Source organism: Cydia strobilella, chromosome Z, assembly GCF_947568885.1.
Source record: "Cydia strobilella chromosome Z, ilCydStro3.1, whole genome shotgun sequence".
NCBI classification, from domain to species: Eukaryota; Metazoa; Arthropoda; class Insecta; order Lepidoptera; family Tortricidae; genus Cydia; species Cydia strobilella.
The window spans coordinates 19141092-19164873 of record NC_086068.1 but is presented as its reverse complement, the minus strand read 5'-3'; the positions used below and the strand labels follow the sequence as shown (position 1 = coordinate 19164873).

General features: G+C 35.4%; 1 protein-coding gene across 2 annotated transcripts in view; it reads right to left on the bottom strand.

The window, feature by feature from the left end:
- Nucleotides 1–221: 221 nt before the first annotated feature.
- The window catches only part of LOC134754262 (atrophin-1-like), a 76710-nt gene continuing 53149 nt past the window's right edge, over nucleotides 222–23782 (bottom strand). Inside the window, exons 10-12 of one of the 2 annotated variants that reach the window (XM_063690475.1) lie at nucleotides 18899–19234; nucleotides 16693–16885; nucleotides 222–521 (exon numbers count right to left, since the gene is read on the bottom strand). In XM_063690475.1, coding sequence (XP_063546545.1) covers nucleotides 16710–16885; nucleotides 18899–19234 — 512 coding nt within the window. In that variant the 3' untranslated portion in view covers nucleotides 222–521; nucleotides 16693–16709. Of the gene's footprint in view, nucleotides 522–15893; nucleotides 16886–18898; nucleotides 19235–23782 lie in introns of those variants that run through there. The other variant, XM_063690476.1, reaches the window with a different exon arrangement.

The following is a 23782-nucleotide window of genomic DNA, read 5'->3' as shown; positions in this document are numbered from 1 at the left end:
TCAGTTTAGGGTCCGAGCCGAACAAATAATTTCATAAAATTTATAGTATAGGTAATATGAGCATTTATAGCTAGGTATGGATTATTTATTTTAGTTACTTACATGCATGCCTGCTTTGAGCTGTCTCTGTGACGATGAGAAATCAAATGCCTATTGCTGCTCATTACAATTTGTTTGTCTGACATTATTTAACTTTTAAAAGAAACTTTCTGATTTCAGCATTAATTTTATATTATGTAGATATTTAATAACAACAACATTACAATCTATTGTAAAAATTATTCACTTATACTTATGTTAATTACAGTATTCGCTTATAAACTAAATAGGTATAAGTATCTAACATTGTAGAGTATTTTATTTACACGTCTCGTCTTAAGGAAAATACACTTGCACTCCACTAAGTTCACACTGGCAGTTGCATCACACCATAAAACGTACTTAGGTAATCCTAGCACATGTAGTGTCCTGTCCCTCTAGTTTAAAATTGTCCTCGATAATGGTCACCACATGATCCACAGCTGAAATTGTCATAATTACTTAGTAGTTTGAGTAACTTTAGTTACATAAAGTTAATTAGTCACCATTCGCACAGCGCAGCAAGATAGACACATTCGCAAGCTCCGTTTAATTTAGAAATAGTAGATTGTTAACTGTTGAAACTGGCCATCAGGTACATACTTTTTATATATCTGCTGTATTTTCAAATGTATATTTGACAGACTTCATAAAATTATTCAAGAGGAATTTTTGTTTCATAAGGTTATGGTTGGAGAGCCGGCAGTAAAATTTCGTACCAACATGATACCGCGATGAGATGCACTGGTTTCCCATAAAAGTTATGCTAAGTCCGAATTAGACAGTCTGCCACGGCGGAACTTGCCGAAAGTACAAATAAAAACCGGCCAAGTGTGAGTCGGACTCGCGCACGAAGGGTTCCGTACCATTACGGAAAAAACAGCAAAAACATCACGTTTGTTGTATGGGAGCCCCACTTAAATGTTTATATTATTCTGTTTTTAGTATTTGTTGTTATAGCGGCAACGGAAATACATCATCTGTGAAAATTTCAACTGTCTAGCTATCACGGTTCATGAGATACAGCCTGGTGACAGACGGACAGACAGACGGACAGACGGACAGCGGAGTCTTAGTAATAGGGTCCCGTTTTTACCCTTTGGGTACGGAACCCTAAAAAGAAGCCACTTCCGGTGCGAAAAAGGGGGGGTCATTTAACCCATATGATACTGAAATAATAGTTATGGCATCAGTTAGAAATTTACTGGTAAATACAGAAAAGCGAAATCTATCAGTATTTTTCTTGCCGGAAGTGCTAGGCAGACGCTCTCAAAGGTGACCATCGGGACCCCTAAATAAACCCAGCTGATACTAGCATGAAACCAATTACAGTCGGTAGATATGAACCTTCACTTCAGGAATATATAAGTCTGCCAAGGCTTTTTCTGCCGAAACACCTTGACATACGAGATTATGTAAGCAACATCCGTGGTACCCGTATTTTGGAATTGTGCATATTGCGGACATTTCAAATACTTATTAATTTATTACTCTATGCTTATATTTGTATATTATTATGTTATTAATAACATATATTTATAATAAATTAAGTTAAAATAAATTAATATTGTCTTCGGTTACCGCGATAGTTACTCATGAAATAAAACTATGAAGACGGATTATATCGCGTATATTGAATTTATAATACATCCCGACGTTTCGAATACTTTACAGCGTTCGTGGTAATATGATTGATACTCTCTTGGCATGCTCTTCGCAAATATTTCAAACTGAATTAGCTATATGAATCGTTTGTCTTTGTATTTGACTTATGTATTTGTAAAAAAGGGATTAAACATAATTTAACTAATTCAGGCTCGTAAAGTTTTATGAATAAGGGGGTATTAGTATTGATAGCTAAATCAGGCTTGTAATGCGACATAAAATTATTTTTGGTGGTTTCTTGTACACTTGAGCCGTATTTTTTCACCTCTTTGGTGTATCTAATCACTATCTTATGTAAGGGAGAGAGGGGCAAGACGGGGTGGCAAGTAAGACGGGGTGGCGAGTAAGACGGGGTGGCGAGTAAGACGGGATAGCGACTTTATATGGCGACACGACTGACCAACCAGAATCCCGTTAGTGCATGACGATGCGTCACCATCATGGCAATCAGTTCGCACAGTGACCGGCTAGACAAATTATGTCGTTAATTATTTATTTGCAAATAAACTGTTTTTGCCATATATTGAGCCCAGAAATTTGAATTCAGAGAATTATAAACATTATATGATAGCTTAAATAATATTATTAAAATTAAAATATAAAAATAACAAAAAACTTAAAAAGTATAGCATTTTCAGATTTATTGGACTTAAAACATTAAGTACTCCGTCATGCCCCCCTTTCCCATACGGGACATTTCATGACGTTGACGCAAAAATTACGTAGTTCATTCAAGGGTATTGTTTAATAGCACTACAAATTGAGGTAACTAATCTATTGAGGACCGGTCTGGCCTACTGCCTGCATAGCCGATGGCCCTGGGTTCTATCAACATCATTATAACCAAATTTACCAAATTCGATGTCTATGACAACTAAAACTGAATAATTACATTCGCCCCTTTGTTATGTATATCGACCCCGTTTTAAAAATATCGAAAATTTCGTAGTTGTTTTTGACTTTCTCTGAATTAGCGGTTAAAAATTAATTTCACAAGTGCACAATTAAAAACTAACAAGGGACTCAAAAATTATGTAAAAATGATTACATTTGGATTATTGGTAAAAATCGTCCTTGACGTTGAAAATCCTGTCTTTTCACACCCGTTTACAATAAGTATAGTAATTTTGTTCATTTTGGTAAATAACGGATATTGTAATTTGAAATTATTTTAGTATTTATATATAAGGTGCTAACAAATTAGCTACAGGTATTTTACGAGATGGTACTTTACTCTAAAACAATTAACTTTAAATAAAAATTAAGAAAATTTGTCACATAATTTTTTTGATTTTATTTACCGAAAAAAATAAAGCCTGACCAGTAATATATGATCATTGTCAAGAGGGCGCTGTTGTTGTGCATGTATAGGGTGACAGTTCAGTATAGTATGAAAAAATTAGTTCCAGTGAAATTCCGCAACATGGCGCATGATCATATTCCTGGTCAGGCTTTCAATAAATTATAATTCTATGGTAGAATTATAATTTATGATGATTATATTTTAGATAGAATTTCTATCTAAAATATAATCATCATGTATTTAACTGTTTCTTCTTCTTCTTCTTTTAAAATTATGGCTTCAGCCCAGTGGGACTATTTCGCCAGTATCAAGGTATTGAGAGGTTTACAAACGACAAAAATTGTACGGTTGTACAAGACAGTGTACGGTGATTTGTTAGCTCTTGTAAATCGATAGCTAGACTTTACAAGAAGCACGTGGACTACCGGCCGTTGACTCCAAGATGGTGGTTAAACGCGCTTCAAAATTAATTCTCCATTCACTGCACACTACCACATTAGTTTACTGTATAATAAGCTATCGATATTACATTTTAAACAATATTAATAAGCAAAAAACAAAGTAATTAATCACGATGCTAACTATCAAGATGGCGCTCGAACCGGAAGCCTATAGAAATCACCATTTAACTGTTTGTTTGTCATAAATGTCATTGTCAACGTGTCATTTGATTTATCAACGTGAAGTGGCCAGTTAAGTGTTAGGTAAAAGAGGTTTTAGAATCTGTTCAATGAGGTGTAAGCGATAAGTGAAGATAAATACTGAACTTTCAAAATAGGTACTTTATTAAATCAATTTAATTGAGGTCTCATTTAATTCTCTCATTGAGTGTTTTTACGTAACAAATTTGTTTTCTTATTTTCTCCAAATAACATCATAAAACCTATAATGTTTCATACTTACATAATACTTCAGGAGCAGAGTACTATCAACTATAAAGATATCGGTAGCTAATTTGTTAGCACCTTAATAAGGCAAACAAAGAAGTACAAATCCGTAAGCAGGTATTAAATTAATACCCAAATTATATTGTGTATATTAATAAATTTGAAATATATGTTATTAATGACATAAAAACATACAAATATAAGCATTAGGTCATAAATTAATAAGCTTGCAATAATTAAAATGTCTGTAATCTGTACAATTGAAGGCATGTTTACAAAAACAACATAACTAACATTTTTTGCGGATTTGAGTTTTTGGTATCATAACATTCGTCTAAGCAGGATCTACACGTAGAGCAAAAGATAGTGTCCAAAAATGACCCCAATTGTCCAAAATCAGTTCCAAAAATATACCTATACTAGTTAAGTAAGATAAATCTGTACCTCTCTGATAGAATACAAAACATAATTTCTATAGAAACTTGTTTTATTTTCTTACAAAAAGAACATAACTAACAAAATTTTACAAAAACAGCATAAGTGACGAACTTATTTTTCAATTTATTTCCAATAATACTGGTCTTTGAAATGTGTATATTTCGGAAGTATTGGCCACTTACTAAAATCACCTATACAATGTTTATATCCAATAACTAATATATAAGAAGACATTTAGTTTTTTTCGTTCCCTGTAAATTCATGTCTAGTGTAGTTATGTTGTTTTTGTAAACATGCCTTCAATTCCAAAATACGGGTTCCATGGATGTTGCTTACATAATCTCGTATGTCAAGGTGTTTCGGCAGAAAAAGCCTTGGCAGACATATATTCCTGAAGTGAAGGTTCATACCTACCGACTGGAATTGGTTTCATGCTGGTATCAGATGGGTTTATTTAGGGGTCCCGATGGTCACCTTTGAGAGCATCTGCGCCAAGCACTTCCGGCAATAGCGGAAGCCGCTCGACCCCAATTTCAAAGGAATACCGCAAATAGATGTACAGGTTAGCCGTTTGGCACACACATACTAGAGGCCAAAACAAAATTTTTGACCCGCAGTTCCTAAAAAAATTTCGCTGCGGTAAAACATTATTTTTTTGTATGGAAAAAAAAATTTTTTTTCCTAAACCCATCGAGTGTGGTATCATACGAAAGGGCTTTTTGAGGCGATTCTAAAAATATATCACATCATTACATTTCGGGCATTTTTTATAAATTAAAACAAAAATAATTTTCGAAACATACCAAGTTTGGGCTCCTCCAGACACGATATGGCTAATTTTTTTTTGTACAATATACCACAAATGATACGTGATATCCTCATGTCTAACCCCAAGAAAGCAATTTTGAAAATAATTTCATTTAGATTTTTTTTTTAATTTCTCAATATTGTAATATTGAAAAATTATACACATGAAAAATATTTAAAAAAAAAACAAAGAAATTATTTTCAAAATTGCTTTCTTGAACGATGATTGAGGGAGTGCTCCTTCTTCCTTTAATTCGTCGTTGAGTTGTTGCCATAATGTATGTAACTTAGAGACCTGCACCTTTCGTATAAGCAAACAACTGGCAGTACAACAAATCGAGTCTTCTCTCATTCTTCTGCTCGTAGACCGAGTGAAGTTTATCCCACATTTCCTTACCAGATTTGGCGGTGAGCTGTGAGGCCCGCCTGTTTAAGACCCATTTTCTACAGTACAGAAACTTATTTCGACTACGGTTTGCTCACTCACACAAAGAAGTTATGTCAATATGTTATTGCCACAGATAAGTAATGCAATATGGACCAACAAACTTGAAAAAAAAAAAGTAAAAGACTGCAAAAAGCGGGCAAAGTTGTACAGTTTTACGGTACATGTCGCGTGAAATAATGCAAGATTTCATAGGTCCACCCGCCAACCTGACGTCGGGATGGCGGGTGGACCTTTTTTGGTTAAATATCTCGTTTTAGGGATAGATATACCGATTTCTAATAAAAGTTTACGGAGGTACACTAAGGGAAAATACAAATACATACATTTCGCGTGAAATTATGCAAGATTCATAGGTCTACCCGCCAACCTGACGTCAGGATGGCGGGTGACCTTTTTTGTTAAATATCTCGTTTTAGGGATAGATATACCGATTTCTAATAAAAGTTTACGGAGGTACACTGAAGGTACGAAGGTAAACTACAAATACATACATTTCGCGTGAAATAATGCAAGATTTCATAGGTCCACCCGCCAACCTGACATCGCGTCGTCAGGATGGACCTTTTTTGTTAAATATCTCGTTTTAGAGAGAGGCACACTGGTTTTTATTAAAGGTACACTGAAGGTATAATAAATATTTCGTTGAAAACGCCGAGGCCCACCCGCCATCCTGACGCTCACCCTAATCCTTCCTCAAGAATCACTCTATTGATAGGCGAAATTAGCGAAAACGGCATAAAAATCCGTTCAGTAGTTTACTGCGAACAGACATACATACAGACAGACAGACACGGAGGGGGACGTTGTTTTATAACCCTGCGGCATCACATTATCGGGATTCGCCGAATGTTCGACCTGTTGCGACATGTATATAGCCACGCAGTTCGCTGTAAGCTGTAACACGAATCATTCGGACTATTTCGGACGAACTCGAATGCTGTTTGGGCTCTTGTCGGTTTTTATATATATATATTTTATCGCGACAACGTTCGTGCAAGTGCAAGTGGTTACACTTCAAAACTTCATTTCAAGTGAATCATTTGAGCAATGAAAATGTGATGGAGTTTATTGAAAACGGACATTTTATGGACCCTCAAGATCCGTCATAAAAAAATTCACTGAATTAGAATACATATAACCTTTTAACATTGACGCCTAACTGGTGGGAGACGGATCAAGACCGGAGTACGTGTACGTGGAAAGGAAGGAGGGAGGGAGGGATATTATTTCAAATGAATGCTATTAAATATCATCATTACAAAATCATTTCAAAGTTAATAGGTACTCGCAGGCCTAGCAACCAATATGAGGAAATAACGCTGCGTCTTGCGTAGGGGAACACTCTCGAACGCGAAGCAAAGCGGCGCGACGCAGCGCGGCGCGGCGCGTCCGGCCCAAGGCGTTCGCGTTCGCAATAGGGCTCGCGGTCGAATCCGTGTCTCGTTTACACGTTTCGAATACCCGTTTCCGAATAATACGTAAACGGTTTTCTGGCCCGTTCCGCACGTTTAATTAAGAAACGTGTAGTTAAGACCAGTGTACACGGATAAACGGGTATTCGAAGAAACGTATCTTATTTATCCGTGGCTCCGGACACGTCCTTGACGATAGTAGCGAAGGAACGAACGCCAGCTACAAATGAATAGACAAAAGATTCATGACGAATTTCTGTCATATTTAACCTTATTCCGTGGATTATAGAGTCGAAATTCAATAAACAGTTTAGAAACCCCTTTCTTGAGCAGGTAGTTTTTGCTTGCAATAGGTATTACGAGTATTCACGCTTCTTATCAAAGTATAGTATTTTATATAGCACTTTGAATAGCTACTTTTTTTACGTTGCGGGTTAGCAATATAATAAAAAAAACCTGCTAGTACCTATTTAAAAAAAAAATTAGAACCATCGAGTTCAGTATGTAGGCAGGAAGTCAAACTAATGTTCGAAATTGGCATTAAGTAAGTATTTATAAAAAAATACAATTTTAACTTGCTTCTTTATTGTATATAATGTAGGTACACCTTATAAAACAAAGTCCCCCGCCGCGTCCGTATGTCTGTCTGTATGTTCGCGATAACCAGACCTCACCTATGAATGAGTTTTTCTTTGGGAATGTTTATGTGTATATTATGTTAAGGTTTTGTTTAAATTGGTAGAAATATGACGATGTTTGCTAATGAAGTTAGAAAAAATCACGCTGGCTTAATCGAAAACGCTGCCCAATCTATTTGATATCAATGTATGGTGGACTTGTCTCTCTTTCATTGGTCTACAAAAAAGTGCGCGATGGCTGTCTGTCTATATTTTAAGAATAATTAACACATTATTAACTTCTAAAAAAACCGGACAAGTGCGAGTCGGACTCCCCCACCGAAGGTTCCGTACAAATACATCTGTAAAAATTTCAACTGTCTAGCTATCACGGTTCATGAGATACGCCTAGTGAGTGGTGACAGACAAATGGACAGTAAACTCTTAGTATTATTAGGCTTCCGAAGTGAATACTTGTTACAGAATGTATTTTATTATGCTTGACTCTCCATGCGAAGCCGGGGCGGGTCGCTATAGTTATTAATAAACACTTTAAATCAACTTGATAAAATTGCACCTTCTCAATAAATTCTAATTGTTTTTGCTTTAGGTACCTCTTACCACAGTAAAACGCTTTTTAGTGCGGTGCAGCTACAAAACAATAGAAAACATTTTCTTGTGCAGATGTTTTGACCTTATTACAACGACATAAAGCTTGTAATTGGCGGTGACACTTGCGATAATAGTTTGGGAACCTACATGTTTTCGACGATGACAAACAAAAGGATATTGGAAAACAATGGATAGATGGACCACCGGTCGGCAACGTGCGCATTTAAGTTTATTACCTGAACGCTAGTGAGAAAGTGACCAAAGTGAATTATGAATGATTACCAATTTAAAGATCTATCTTAATGTAATTAGCAATATTATCGCAAGTTATCCAAGGTAATATGGGTTTTTATGGTTCTTGGGTAAAATTCTGCTTTTCATTTGAGCATGATTACTCGATAATCCCGCTTTTGTGTACCTACTAATAACTTTTTTGCGCCGTTGGCAGGTTTGTTGTTTTCGCAAAGCAGTAGAGTCATTCGGGTCAAAAGCACGCACTTTATTTTCAATGGTCTTAAAAAATAACCAAAAATGCGATTTCCGAAGTTCTTGGATAAAATTCCCGTAGAGTATCTTATGTATTTCCATTATTTAGGTCTGTTTACGTCCAAGGCTACTTATTTTGTTTCTATTCGTGATTAAGCAAAATTTGGCGACCGCGTACTCTTGTCCCGTTATGCGGGTAAAATTACGCAAGCTATTGGGTAAAATTACGCGTGCGGGGTAAACGTACGCATTCAGGAATATTGATGGATACGATAAATAAAAATAAGATTATTGGTTTAATCAACGTTTATTTAACTTTAACATCAATATAATTGGTAACTTTTAGTACTTTAATTTAAACAGGAACTTTAAACATTAATTATTGCAACGAACCACAATCTTAAAATCACTCTAAGAACAAATTAAATTATTTTCTATGAAAATATTTTAATTTGTGTTTTCAAGTAGACACACTGCTATTTAAACTATAAACTGAAATAAATGTCATATACGAAGGAAAAAATGACCACACACCTCAGCCCCCTTTTCACCGGCGGAGAGCGGGGAGCTGCGATCTCTTACACACTGCGAGCTGTTACCCCGAATGACTCTAATAGATCCGAGATAAAAATAACCACGAAATAATTAAACTGTTATTTTTAATTAATATTGTATTCTGTCTGCACACCTATTATTAACGAAAATACTATACCATTATGTAATTATAAAAAAAAAACTATGATCGATATCAAATGTATGTAATTAGCTTAGAAGCAATCGGTTTTATTAAATGATATAAATAGTTTAAAATAAAAATTATGTATACCTACTATTAAACATAGGGAGATGGCTCAGTACCTATGTTTTATCAATACGGTTAAAAACAATTTCAAAAAAAAGTAATTGTGATGTTTTATGAAACCACGATGCAAGTGAAACTTTTTTCGGATTGTAGGCATTTAACTAAAAAACGTTTTCGAATCCCGGCGGTTCCGTGTAAACCGGGTTCTTAGTACCGCCGGGCTTAAGAACACGGGTATTCGTTTCGGCGTGTAACACGGATACCGGGAGCCCTAGTTCGCAATGAGATCGCCCACGTAGGACACTTCTATAGGTATCAAAGGATCGATTCTCTCCGCTCCGCTCCGCGTCGCGCCGCTTCACGTTCGCGTGTTGTTGCGTAAGTCAAAAGTGCGTGCTCGGGACCGCGGATATCATGCTTTTGAATTTTATTTTTTCGTGCGTTTTAATAATAAAAAAAGTAATCGCGTTCCCTCAAGCATGATATAGCAAATTTTTAGAAATATTTTCATAGGTGGGTCATTGTACTTTTTAGGGTTCCGTACCTAAAGAGTAAAAACGGGACCCTATTACTAAGACTCCGCTGTCCGTCTGTCCGTCACCAGGCTGTATCTCATGAACCGTGATAGCTAGACAGTTGAAATTTTCACAGATGATGTATTTCTGTTGCCGCTATAACAACAAATACTAAATAAAGAATAATATAAGTGATTTTTTTGCTGTTTTTTTCCGTAATGGTACGGAACCCTTCGTGCGCGAGTCCGACTCGCACTTGGCCGTTTTTTTCATGAATCATGACCATTAATCCATTGCCAGAAAAAATATTCAATTCGTGTATAAAAATTGTATTCCCAAATTATACCTAAACCAAATAATAAGAATTTGTTGACTACAATTCATATACTTATTAATATTGATCAATGTAAAAAGATGGTAACGCAGTAGTAAATGCCATATTTTTATACAAATCGGGAGACAATCAAGGACTGTGTTACTGTGATCTTCCTCGCGTTATCCCGGCATTTTTGCCATGGCTCATGTGAGCCTGGGGTCAGCTTGATAACAAATCCTAAGAATTGGCGTAGGCATTAGTATTTACGAAAACGACTGCCATCTGACCTTCCAACCCAGAGGGTAAACTAGGCCTTATCGGGATTAGTCCGGTTTCCTGCATTGTGATAAAAATTAATGAAACCAACATTTATTTATTTTTGTACATTTATCGTTGTTGGTCATTCTTTTTAAAATTTACTTGCGTTTAAGTGATACTAATTATGTCGTTATAAATATGAAACATATTATTTATCCAAGTAGCTTAGATACTTGCGGTACCTTCACTCTTTATATCGTTATCGGCTAAACCAACACCCGTTTTGCACTGATCGTGATCCTGATCACTGATCTGGAGAAAGACGGTTTAGGATATGAATGGGACAAGCATACACAAACTACTCACGTTTGTTATAAATTTAATTTTTCATAGTAATAAAATAAAGTTCACATTAAGTATAAAAATCAGGTACATTCGCATGGCACAAGTCAATAGATCAAACAATTACAACTTTAATGGAATACCATTTAAATACTTTCAACATTATTATGCTTACAATAACTACTTATAATATAGGTAGTAGTAACACCAGTACCACAACCTCACAGGCAATTGAGGTGTCTAAGGAACTTTTGTTTACTAACCTATAACTATAGGTATAAACTTGGTAAAATATCAGGTAACATGGTACATTTCTTCGTCTAACAAATACACGACATAATATTATTATATGAATACATTCATCGACACGGAATCGAAAAATATCAATCGGCAAAGAGAGATCAACAACATTCAAACGGCGCGGCGCCTTGAATGTTGTTGATAGCGTTAAAGTGACCGTGACAGAGGAAATCTAACAGTTATAAATGCGTCTAATATATACAGCTGAAACGTGATCGGCTCAAGCCCATTCCGTGTCGATAAATAAATATGGTGTGACCCATAACCATAAACGCTACGCAACGCAAACATTGGACTCAAAAAATATGGCATCTATTTGTTTTCATTTAGTACTTACATAAGAATCTTAGCGCAATAATTGAACGTACATACTACAATAGACTGTGTAAATTATAGCCAAAATATACTATTTTATTTTGCGTGGCATAACTAGCTAAAATCGCATAGCACATTGAGTAATCTTATGATATAAATATGTAGTCGGACGGATTAAATATAAACGTTCCGCTACGGCGATATTACATTTCTAAGGTGTTTTATTCACTCCGTGGGCTGCGCGCAGACATTACTGCAGAACGTGTCGCGCGGCGTGTACGCGGCGTTAAGTAGTGCGCATTGCGCATATTAGTGTAACGTTATTCATTAAGCTATAAAAATCAGTCTTAATAAGACGTTAGGTTAGTTAAACGTCAATAGAATGTATTATGTATATTGAACCAATCAGTTTTAGGATTCACAACAAGCAAACGGTAACATTCAGATATTAAAAAAAATGGAATGATGTCAATATCAGTAAATTAATATAGGTACATAATACTTAACCTAAAATATCAGTGATTAGATTATGTTTAATTCGTATGTCTTATGTCTATCGAGATCAATATTAAATGGCGTATTAAGAAAAAAAAAACTTATAACCTTTGGTGAGATTTTTCTTCTACTTAGCGTAATGAATTATGTATTGGCACATGTCAATTGTCAGCCTACTAGATGTATTTGTGCCATCCCATGAGAATGTCACTTACGAAATACTTTTGCTGTATATGGCACAAACTCAATGAAATGCGTAAATCTCGAGAATATACTGCTAATTAGTAGCCAAGCCATAAAATATTACCTACCAGATCAAATATAGCTTTCTCAGTATTTTCAGGAGTACCTATTACAATAATGGCATTTCGCAAGCGACATTCCCGTGGAATGCTCGTTTTATTGATGTCCTCCAATTGAAAAATGCATACTACAACCTCGTTTAGTAGGTAACTAATGACGAAGGTATTGCCAACTATCTATTAGCCAAAGATTTGCGGCTCTTTAACTCCTCAATGAGATCATGTTGTCATATTACAATACTTATTGCATTTTTTTTTGTAAAATAATTTACTCTTACGGGAAGACTATGGGCTGCTATTCGTCCTTGCCTGGCGGTTTGAACTAATAGGGGTAGCCTAGGAATTGTAAAATCATTCCTAATACTTGCCCGTTATTACCAACCAACTAATGCGACGTTTAGCCGATATAGACATGTCAAATACAATATGTAGATGGGTAAGATAAAAATGTACCACATTATACATGTGCACGAATGTACCCTCCAAAAAGTCAAAAGTAAAAAAAAAAAAGCAATCAGTCCAAGACGTCCACATAGCTGGTTGGTATGAACACGAATATAATCTAAGTAAACTTCATCAAAAGATTTGCAGTTTTTCAGTATAGTCAACAAATCAACAAATGTAAGAAATATTGTCTACACGATTTCTTCTTTGTAAAACTAAAGTTAAAACATCCACTTCCTTAAATGAAAGGGTCGACTAATAAACTGAATTTATGAAGTGATTAAAATTGTTACTACGATACGTAAGGCACATTAATGAACACAATACGCTAAAATTTTAACGTTTAACTGTACGGGTGAGTGGTTTACGTACCCAAAGTGGGCTTTAAAATAACCACACTCTGATCCTGATTATCACATCACACATTACAATGTTCCTTCTAAGACACAGGTAAAGCCCCATTCAGACGATTTAAGAACTTCCATGTGATTTCATCGACTGACTGAATTCGTTGTACTCTGTAGTTAGCGATGTATCGAATATTGCATGCAAGTTCTTGAACCGTCTAAATGGGGCCTTAATCACACCAAAATTCGCATCGCTGACATAAGCGGTGAACCGTAAGTAGGCGGTTAAAGAAAATAATTCCTTTTAACATACAATTGAGATATAATCATTTATTTTTTATAATTAGGAAAATATAGTTAACGACAGGACCTCGGTTCACATGATCTGCTTTAGAAATGGTTTTAGTCCGTGGTGTACACTTAATTATACGGCAAATGATGATGATAGAATTTCCTTCTGCAGTTGCTCCTTTTGACTCACAGATTGATTTAGGAAGGGGAGCCATCCGAATTTTTGATGCAAAATTTTGCCAAACTCGGGTGCCCCCGAAATTAAAAAAAAAAAGTTTTGCTCATGTGGTCAAGTTTGGTATCATTTTCGTGTCTCAAGGATGCTAAATTTATTTCTGATATTTAATTTATACGGTTTCATATCAATATTTTGGAAGATAAAAAGAAAAATAAAAATTTGCTATTTTATTTTTTTTCGGAATAAATGCTTTAATTTTACTTATTTTAAAATGCAGGCAAAAAATGAAATGCACATGGCATATTTATTTTAATAATATGAACAAAAAAAATGTAGACCTACTATCGACCACAAGCTCATAGAACAGGATACAACGATGTGATCTAGGCTAAGCGATTTACGGTGATTGATGATGATGAGATCCCTTTTTACATAGTGAGTCATTAGAACCCTTAGATCATTTTAGGAAGGGGAGCCACGTCGATTTTTTGTACGGTGGGGATGAAAGGGTGGGGGTGATTTGTCCTATACAATCATAAATTTATGAGCACACCTGTTTGGGTTTCTGCAATAAATTTGGTGACATTTTCGAGTAAATCAAAAGGAAGAAATTATTTAGGTAATTAAATCTTCAAATTACAAAATAATGTAAATAGGACCCTTGGAAAACGGGTTACGTTTTGCACCGAGCATAAACAATGTTAAAAAGTGTAGACAAATATATAGGTAGTAAAATCTTTGAAATACAAAATCATTCATATTAGTTCATTTACATATTTTTTTTCTTTTAATTTACTCGAAAATGTGGTGTCATTTTGCAACTTAATGCAGAAACCTAAACACTCTAAACAGGTGCTTTCATAAATGTATGATTGTATGGCACCCCCCCCCTCACACCCTTTCATCCACATCGCACCAAAAATATAGGTGGCTCCCCTTCCTAAAATGATCTAAGGGTTCTAATGACTCACTATGCTAAAGGGTATCTCATCAATTCTCATAGCTGTAACTCACATTGTTGCATTCTATTCAGTGAGCTTGTGGTCGAAAGTAGGTCTACATCTTTTTTGTCCAAATTTTTAAAATTAATATGCCATGTGTATACTTTTTATACCGAGGAATAACAGGGCTTTTTTATGAAATTTTTATTTTTTGTGTGTATATTAAAATAAGAAATCTTAAATCACTTTTTACAGTACCGTATACTTATCACCGTCATATTTACCCAACTGTAACGTGATCTGGGTTCCGGCAGAATATCAGTGCTTTGCTCAATAGAGTGGAGCGTATAGCCGAGTCGGAACCCTTTTGTTGTCGCTGCAATGCACACAGCATACAGCTAACCACTAAAAACTCCATCCATAGCAGCTAGCATAGCCACCAAATGGATGCCAGAAGAGGGGCGCGGACCCGGCAGGCCCAGACGGAGATGGCGGGACGACCTAGACACCTTTCTCAACAACTGGCCGGAGGAGGCACTATATCGTAAGTCGTGGAAGACAAGGGGGGAGGCCTTTGCCCAGCAGTGGGACACCATAATAGGCTAGTAAAAAAAAATTAAGACAAAAAATTAAATAGCAAATTTTTATGTCAGTTTTTCCAAAATATTTATATAAAACCGTATAAATTAAAGTTCAGAAATGAATTTAGCATTCCTGAGTTACTTATACAAAAATGTAATAAATATTTGTAAAAAACTTTATTTTTTACAAATTTCGCCCCCCCCCCCCCCCCCCCTTTGTCCGTAAATCAAAGTTTTGCATCAAAAATTCGATTGGCTCCCCTTGCTAAATTAATCTGTGTCAAAAGGAGCAACTTTGCAAAAGGAAATTCCATCATCATCATTTGCCGTATATCGCACTTTTTTGCCGTGTGCACTACGGACTAATTTATGGAGTATAAGAAATACTATGTAACATAAAGAACTAGCTAGGTATGGTACGACTACTTCCAGGTTGGTATCATCATTTCTTGATGATTGTTGAAACCTAAGTTATTTATAAAACAGCATGCCTGTAATAGCATAGCAGAAAAATAATTTCCCATGTGATAATTTTGCAACTCTTATCTCAGGCGGTTTGTTAAGAAGTTGCGTAGTACAGTCGCCATCAGATATATCGGAGCGGCTAAGGTGCTTACAAATATCTGAACACGCCTCTATTGTCAAAGCGCTAGAGTGCGTGTTCTGATATGTTTGACCACCTCGGCCGCTCCGATATATCTGATGGTGACTAATCGACTATACCTATAGTATTTACTAGTAGACGGTAGCTGAGCTCTGGGACAAGTTTAGTCAGTTGTCTTTTTCATGACTATTTCCTGTTTATTGATGTAACCAGGTCTGAAACTGAACTATGTTTAATCTGGTATACACGGTGTTTCCTAACATGAGCAATAAATTAAACTGGAGGCTGTACGCCTCAAACTGACCAACATTTGTGCAATTCTCAACCAAAAGGGTACTTATTGTCGGTTGTCAATACGGCTCTATTTCCATATAGCTTCAATTTGAAATCAACCTAATGGATAAGCGACAATGTGGTACCTTTTGGTTGAAAATGTCACATTTGTTCAGCAACTTTTTAAAATTATGAAATTTTTAGATTCTATCTTTTTCATACTAATTAAATATTATTTTCAATGTACGCTGCCACCTGTGTGTTTGACGTTGCTTGTCACCCTTTAAACATAACAAATTTTGCAATACATTGCGTCTTAGAATCAACTTTAAAGTGTAATGAAAATCAAAACACTAGTTATTTTTAAAAGTTGCTGAACAAATGTTGGTCAGTTTGAGGAGTACGGCCTACAGCTTAATTTAATGCTCCTGTTACAGGAAACACCCGGTATAATGTACATTTGTAAAACAAATGCGGAAAACAAACTGAAAGTAATCGTATTGCACAGATGAAGTCTAACATAACATTAAACATACCTAACTTGGAAATGGGACTACTATCATCAACATCAGTTACCCGCAAGTTAGTGGCAATTCGCTAGCGATTTCGCGTTGTTTTACGCTCGTATAACGTACCTTGCGGATTGCAGAGGCTATTGGTAAGGTGGGAAGTAAGGCGGCTGATGATACCGAGGCGTATAATTGTAATTTGGGGCATTTGCCGCCGGTCGGAGCGCTCCTGGCACAGCAGGCGGCTGCATCCCTTGCACCTGGCCCGAACCGGCTGCTCTCTCTGTGCCATTGTACTGCATGCCCCCAGTACCTGTACCTACAACATTACAATTATGATAATATAGCTGTTGCCCGCGACTTCGTACGTGTCGATTTGTATGTTAGTGGTTATATATTCTACATGAGCATAGGGATCGTCCATTAATTACATCACACGTTTAGGGGGGGGGGGGGGGGGGGTCAAGAAAATGTGACATGTGACAAGGGGAGGGGAACTATATCAACTTTTTTTTAGTTTTTTCGTTCCTTGTAAAGTTAACGAGTTTTTGGAACGATAATCGTTTTTATTCATATAACTAGCGACCCGCCCCAGCTTTGCACGGGTGCAATGCTGATGTATTATACATGTAAACCTTCCTCTTGAATCACTCTATTTAAAAAAAAGAAAAAAAATTGAGTTGAAAATAAAATTTCCAAAAATGTGATGTCACACCAGGGGGGAGGGATTTGCCAAATTGCCTCCTTGTGACCAAGTGTGACAAGGAGGGGGGGGGGGGGGGGGGGGGGGTCAAAAAACCTAGAAATTCGTGTAACGTAATTAATGGATGACCCCATAGAATATTATGCAGCAAAATATAGCAGTAGGGACGGTTAATCATTTGTTAATAATTATACAACGCATGAAATTTGTCTTTCACAAACTACGAAGTTTCAAGTCCCTAACTGAAAGAAATCCTCTCAACCATCTTAGAAGATTTTTAAGTCCAGTGATTTAAAAAAAAATCGCTCCCGATATAAACTTTATCAATACAAACTTTTTCAAAACGGTGAAATCAGTTTTTGTCTATTTTAATATATTGCCCTTTTACCAAGTTTAAAGTTCCTAGCTTAAAAGAAAATTTGTACCACATATAAACTTATATCCCCTTTTTATTCCCCTTAGGGGTTGAATTTTTAAGAACGTTGAAATAACTTTTTTTTAAATCTTATTACAATGCCTTTCTAATAAGTTTCAAAGCATTTCTAATGGATTCAAACTTTCAGCTTCTTTTAACCCTTTTAGGGGATGAATATTAAATTAAAAAAAAAAAAAAAAAAAAAAAACCGGCTAAGTGCGAGTCGGACTCGCGTACGAAGGGTTCCGTGCCATTACGGAAAAAAACAGCAAAAAAATCACGTTTGTTGTATGGGAGCCCCATTTAAATATTTATATTATTCTGTTTTTAGTATTTGTTGTTATAGCGGCAACAGAAATACATCATCTGTGAAAATTTCAACTGTCTAGCTATCACGGTTCATGAGATACAGCCTGGTGACGGACAGACGGACAGCGGAGTCTTAGTAATAGGGTCCCGTTTTTACCCTTTGGGTACGGAACCCTAAATACGCTGAAATTACTTTCTTGTATTATAATAAAATGCCTTAGATTATATAGATTATACAAAGATTCAAGTTCCACACTTAAAAAGATGTTTGACCTCTATACAAACATTAAACCCCTTTTTTACCACCTTATAAAATGAATTTTCAAAATGAAATACCTTTTCACGAAGTTTCAAATTCCTAGCTTGAAATAAAATTAGAACCCTGTACAAACTTTCAACCCTTTTTAACCCTTTTAAGGGATGAATGATTAAAAACGCTGAAATTACTTTTCTTGTATTCTAATTAATAATATGCCCTTATACAAAGATTCAAGATTCAAGAGTGCGGGCACTCGCAAAAATATTTAATATCCATACAAACTTAAACCCCTTTTTCACCACCTTTGGGGATAAATTTTCAAAAACTGAAATTATTTTTCTTGTATTTTAAAAACATCTTTTTACGAAGATTCAAATTCCTAGCTTAAAATAAAACTTGACCCCACCAAACCTCATTCAGGGTTTCATCCCCTTTTTAACCACCTTAGGGGTTGAATTTCTCAAAATCGCTGCTTATCTCTTGTACACATTATAAATGTAATATGGTGTGCAAATTTCAACTTTCTATCTTTTGTAGTTTCGGCTCTGCGTTGATGCGTCAGTCAGTCAGGACACGTACATTTATATATATATTAATACATAACAATGTAAAATAAGTGACGTCAAAGAGCTGTACACCGACTCACCGGACACAGCAGGGTTCTGAGGGTAGTAATGCCGGTTCGGTGGCGGGACGGCCCGGTGGAACATGTAGCCGGTGGGCGGCGGTGCGGGCGGGGGGGCGCCTGCATAACCGCTGGGGCCCGCCACGGGATAGTTTGGCATCACTTGGTGCGCACGGCCTCCGAAGTCTGGAACTTGCAAGCTTGGCCCCGCGTAACCAGCGGCTGCGCCATACCTTGTAGGTTCGCTTGTGCTAATGTGAGGTTTTTGCCCATTTGCTAAATAGCCATTTGTTCTGTTATTTAGCGTCGGTTCACTTGGGCGTTCTTCTACTGACGGTGACCTCTCTGCCGTATTACCTGAATATGTGCAGCAATTAGATGTCAATAGATTGAGATTCAAATATTTCTAATAAACCTGCTATCTATTTTACCTCAAAAACCAGAAATGTGGCGCGCACCGCAAGTAAAAACGACCCATACAAAAAACGCACGGCCTGTGACGTCACAGCATACACGGCTGCGCCAAAATATATAAAGATTGATGAAAAGTTTTTTATTACGCCGCAAAAAATGCATTTAAGTACTTACTTGCCTTAGCTTACTTTTTTATCGTTATACATAAGGAATCTAATAATAGTACATTATTGTCGAGGCTCGGAAGTAGCTACTTGCTGGCTGAGGATTCGTCGACGGTTAAACGGACGACCTTGGGAGTCCGTTTAATTGAATCCGAAGCCAGCAAGTAGCCTTCCGGCCGAGTCATATATAGTGCTTTTCTCAAAAATGGCGCAATAAATGTAGTAGAAAATAATAGTATAATAGAAAATTTTTACAGAAGCAACGTTCTTATGTATATATTTTCACAGATAAAAGTAAAAAGATTTGCTTTGCCGCCGTTTTATTTTTTAAATTAAAAATAGAAGTGTATTTTTCTGCTGAAAATACGCCAACCTATTTGAGACACCTAAATAGTCGCGGTACCAACATTATAATAATAAGTACGGATCATCTGTTGGGCTGTTTAATGGACCTATGCACGGTGGGCTGGATGGCTCGAAAAGAGGACATTCGCACTTTTTTCAGAAAATCATTTTTTGAAAAATGCTATCCAATAGAGAATTATATGAGGAACAATAAATGTGGTATACATTTTTGCGAAATATGGCATATTGACAGCAGAAGAAAATAAAGTCTGTTTTTTTGTATGGGACCCAAAAATAGGTATCTTGTTTCTCAGAAACTATTAGAGGTCCCGTCTTCTACCTTTCAAGACTTTGTTTTTCTACTTTTATAGAGTAAGAAACGATAAGCAGATTTTCTATTCAGGTGCTGTTTTTTATTTATTAGTCCAGTAAAAGTTAACACATTTTCGATTTTTTCGTTTATGTCTTTTTTGGGTTTTTACATTATATTTCGATAGTTAAAAGTAAAAATGATAATAACACATAGTATATGTAACGTTTATTAAGTTATAAAAAAATCCTAAGTACATTTTTTACATTTTTCATACAACTAAAAAGAAATAATCTAATGTTTTACAATAGGGGCATTTCACGTCAAGCGGGCAGCAAAAAAATTGTCAGGTTCTGGATTTTGTTCATAGTTGGATTAATTGGACCTATATGTGAACTAAAAAATTTGGCATCATTACTTTTTTAATATATTGCTTCGTTAAAAATTTATACGCATTTGAAAAAACTACAAAATTTGAGGAACGGATTTTTTAAAAATTATTATTGCAATTCTTTCAATGGATTTAATTATAACTAAATAGTGATTAGTTGAGAATATTAGTTGATTTCTTTGAAAATTTATAAAAAAAGTTTTTTTTATCTTTTTATCATATAACAAACCGGAAGTTAGTATTAAATATCTTTTTTTTTCCAACTTCGCATTTTTTTATATTTTTTATTTTTACACAATAATGTAGCTTATGGTGTACTAATGTCCTATAAAAAAATTTATAATGGCATCTCGATTGGTTTTGAAGGTTCATGAAGTAATTCGAAAGTACTGCGCGACGCTCCGTACTGAGCGGTAGTTCTATGTGGCAGTCTTTAATGGCCAATTACGGGTTTTTTTACTTTTGCGTAACGGAATTAAAGCAATAAACAATATTTCATCGGTTAAGATGTATAAAAGCAAATCATGTCTTATTCAATCGTGCCTTGTAGCGCTATCACTGATCAACCATATCTTAGAACTGAAAACAAAACGTTTATGTTTTAAGAAAACGCTAGAGGTAACTTAATAACTATAGCTAGGTTTAGGCGGGGTATGTCACATGCTTAAGAAGTCACTTTCGAGTTAGGTCACGTTCTGAGGACGTCACTTTCTGTACGTCACATTCTGAGTTTGTCACATTCTGAGCTCGTCACATTCTGAGTACGTTACTTTCTGTGAACGCCACTTTCTGAAGCCCTCGCTTTCTGAGTACGTCACTTTTATAGCATAGTAAGATTAAAGCGTATACCTGCATGAACAATAGATACCAGCAATCATAACAGCTGTACGGCCTACGGCCGTTTTTATGCCGTACAGCTAATATGATTGCTGGTATCCATTGTTAATGCAGGTATACGCTTAAATATTACTTTGCTATAAAAGTGACGTACTCAGAAAGTGACGAACTCAGAAAGCGAGGGCCTCAGAAAGTGGTGTTCTCAGAAAGTGACGTACTCAGAATGTGACGAACTCAGAATGTGACGTACAGAAAGTGACGTCCTCAGAACGTGACCTAACTCAAAAGTGACATCTTAAGCATGTGACATACCCCGCCTAAACCTAGCTATAGTTATTAAGTTACCTCTAGCGTTTTGTTAAAACATAAACGTTTTGTTTTCAGTTCCAAGATATGGTTGATCAGTGATAGCGCTACAAGGCACGATTGAATAAGACATGATTTGCTTTTATACATCTTAACCGATGAAATATTGTTTATTGCTTTAATTCCGTTACGCAAAAGTAAAAAAACCCGTAATTGGCCATTAAAGATTGCCACATAGAACTACCGCTCAGTACGGAGCGTCGCGCAGTACTTTCGAATTACTTCATGAACCTTCAAAACCAATCGAGATGCCATTATAAAAAAATTTATAGGACATTAGTACACCATAAGCTACATTATTGTGTAAAAATAAAAAATATAAAAAAATGCGAAGTTGGAAAAAAAATAAAATTTAAATCTAACTTCCGGTTTGTTATATGAAAAAAAGATAAAAAAAACTTTTTTTATAAATTTTCAAAGAAATCAACTAATATTCTCAAATAATCACTATTTAGTTATAATTAAAACCATTGAAAGAATTGCAATAATAATTTTTTAAAAATCCGTTCCTCAAATTTTGTAGTTTTTTCAAATGCGTATAAATTTTTAACGAAGCAATATATTAAAAAAGTAATGATGCCAATTTTTTTTGTTCACATATAGGTCCAATTAATCCAACTATGAACAAAATCCAGAACCTGACAATTTTTTTGCTGCCCGCTTGACGTGAAATGCCCCAATAGACACATGTCATTTAAAATAAACAATAAACAACAAAAAGTAATATGGTTATGGTATAATAATTACGATACATAAATAACATTTCTTAAAAAAATACATATACCTAAATACAAAAATTACTACACTTAGTGAAAAAGTTATTCATTGGTATTTTCTAACATTTCAAAAAGATTATATTCATGGTCGTCGCTCGTATTATTTTCTATAATTAGTAATTCTAAAGCTTCGGGTGAGAGTTTTTTAGCTTTCTTAGTTAGTCGTGGCCTTAGAAGAGTTATTTGTGGATCAGAAGATATAAGAAAGTTGTGCAAAATATCTTCATTCGTCATGGTTCTGCTACATTTTCTAGCATGGTGTTCTCTCACATTGCGAAAATCTTTGTTCCTCGCTTCTGATGCTTCTTCTGATAATTTTCCAATTGGTAACATGCCGAAATGCTTAATTATGTCAGCCCCATGTATTAAAAGCTTGTGTACGCTAGATGGCATATAATACCACGCGTATAACTCTTCACTTGTACACAAAACTGCAGTTTTGTTATTTTTTATTTTAAATGAGTCTTATTTGACCATATTGTAAAATATAATTAACATTTTATGATTCATTTTGTTTTTGCGAATAATAATTGTTTCAAGATAAAAGAATACTCACTATTTCGTCTTCCATAAAATGATTGAGTTGTAAATAACTAACAACAAATTTGAACCAAAATCAACTGTTTCCCAAAAAAAAAGTAAAAATCGTCGCATCTGTAACTTGTTATTAATATTATAGAATTAAACTATCAAAAAATATTGTGGCATCCCAAAAAAGACATAAACGAAAAAATCGAAAATGTGTTAACTTTTACTGGACTAAAAAAAAAAACAGCACCTGAATAGAAAATCTGCTTATCGTTTCTTACTCTATAAAAGTAGAAAAACAAAGTCTTGAAAGGTAGAAGACGGGACCTCTAATAGTTTCTGAGAAACAAGATACCTATTTTTGGGTCCCATACAAAAAAAACAGACTTTATTTTTTTCTGCTGTCAATATGCCTTATTTCGCAAAAATGTATACCACATTTATTGTTCCTCATATAATTCTCTATTGGATAGCATTTTTCAAAAAATGATTTTCTGAAAAAAGTGCGAATGTCCTCTTTTCGAGCCATCCAGCCCACCGTGCTATGCCTTCATTTGATATGGCCACTTCAACTTTTAAAAATTTGGAACTCGACAAATAATGGAATTTGTATGCAACATTGCAGTCCCGAAATCGAGACTGCAATGTTTTTAACTTTTAAATTTTTTGACTGACCATAAACTACGCACTTCGCGACCTACTTTTTAACCGGCAACGTCGACTTTGCCGTCCATTTTTGAGAAAAAGTGTTTAATACACATTAGGAGGATTTAA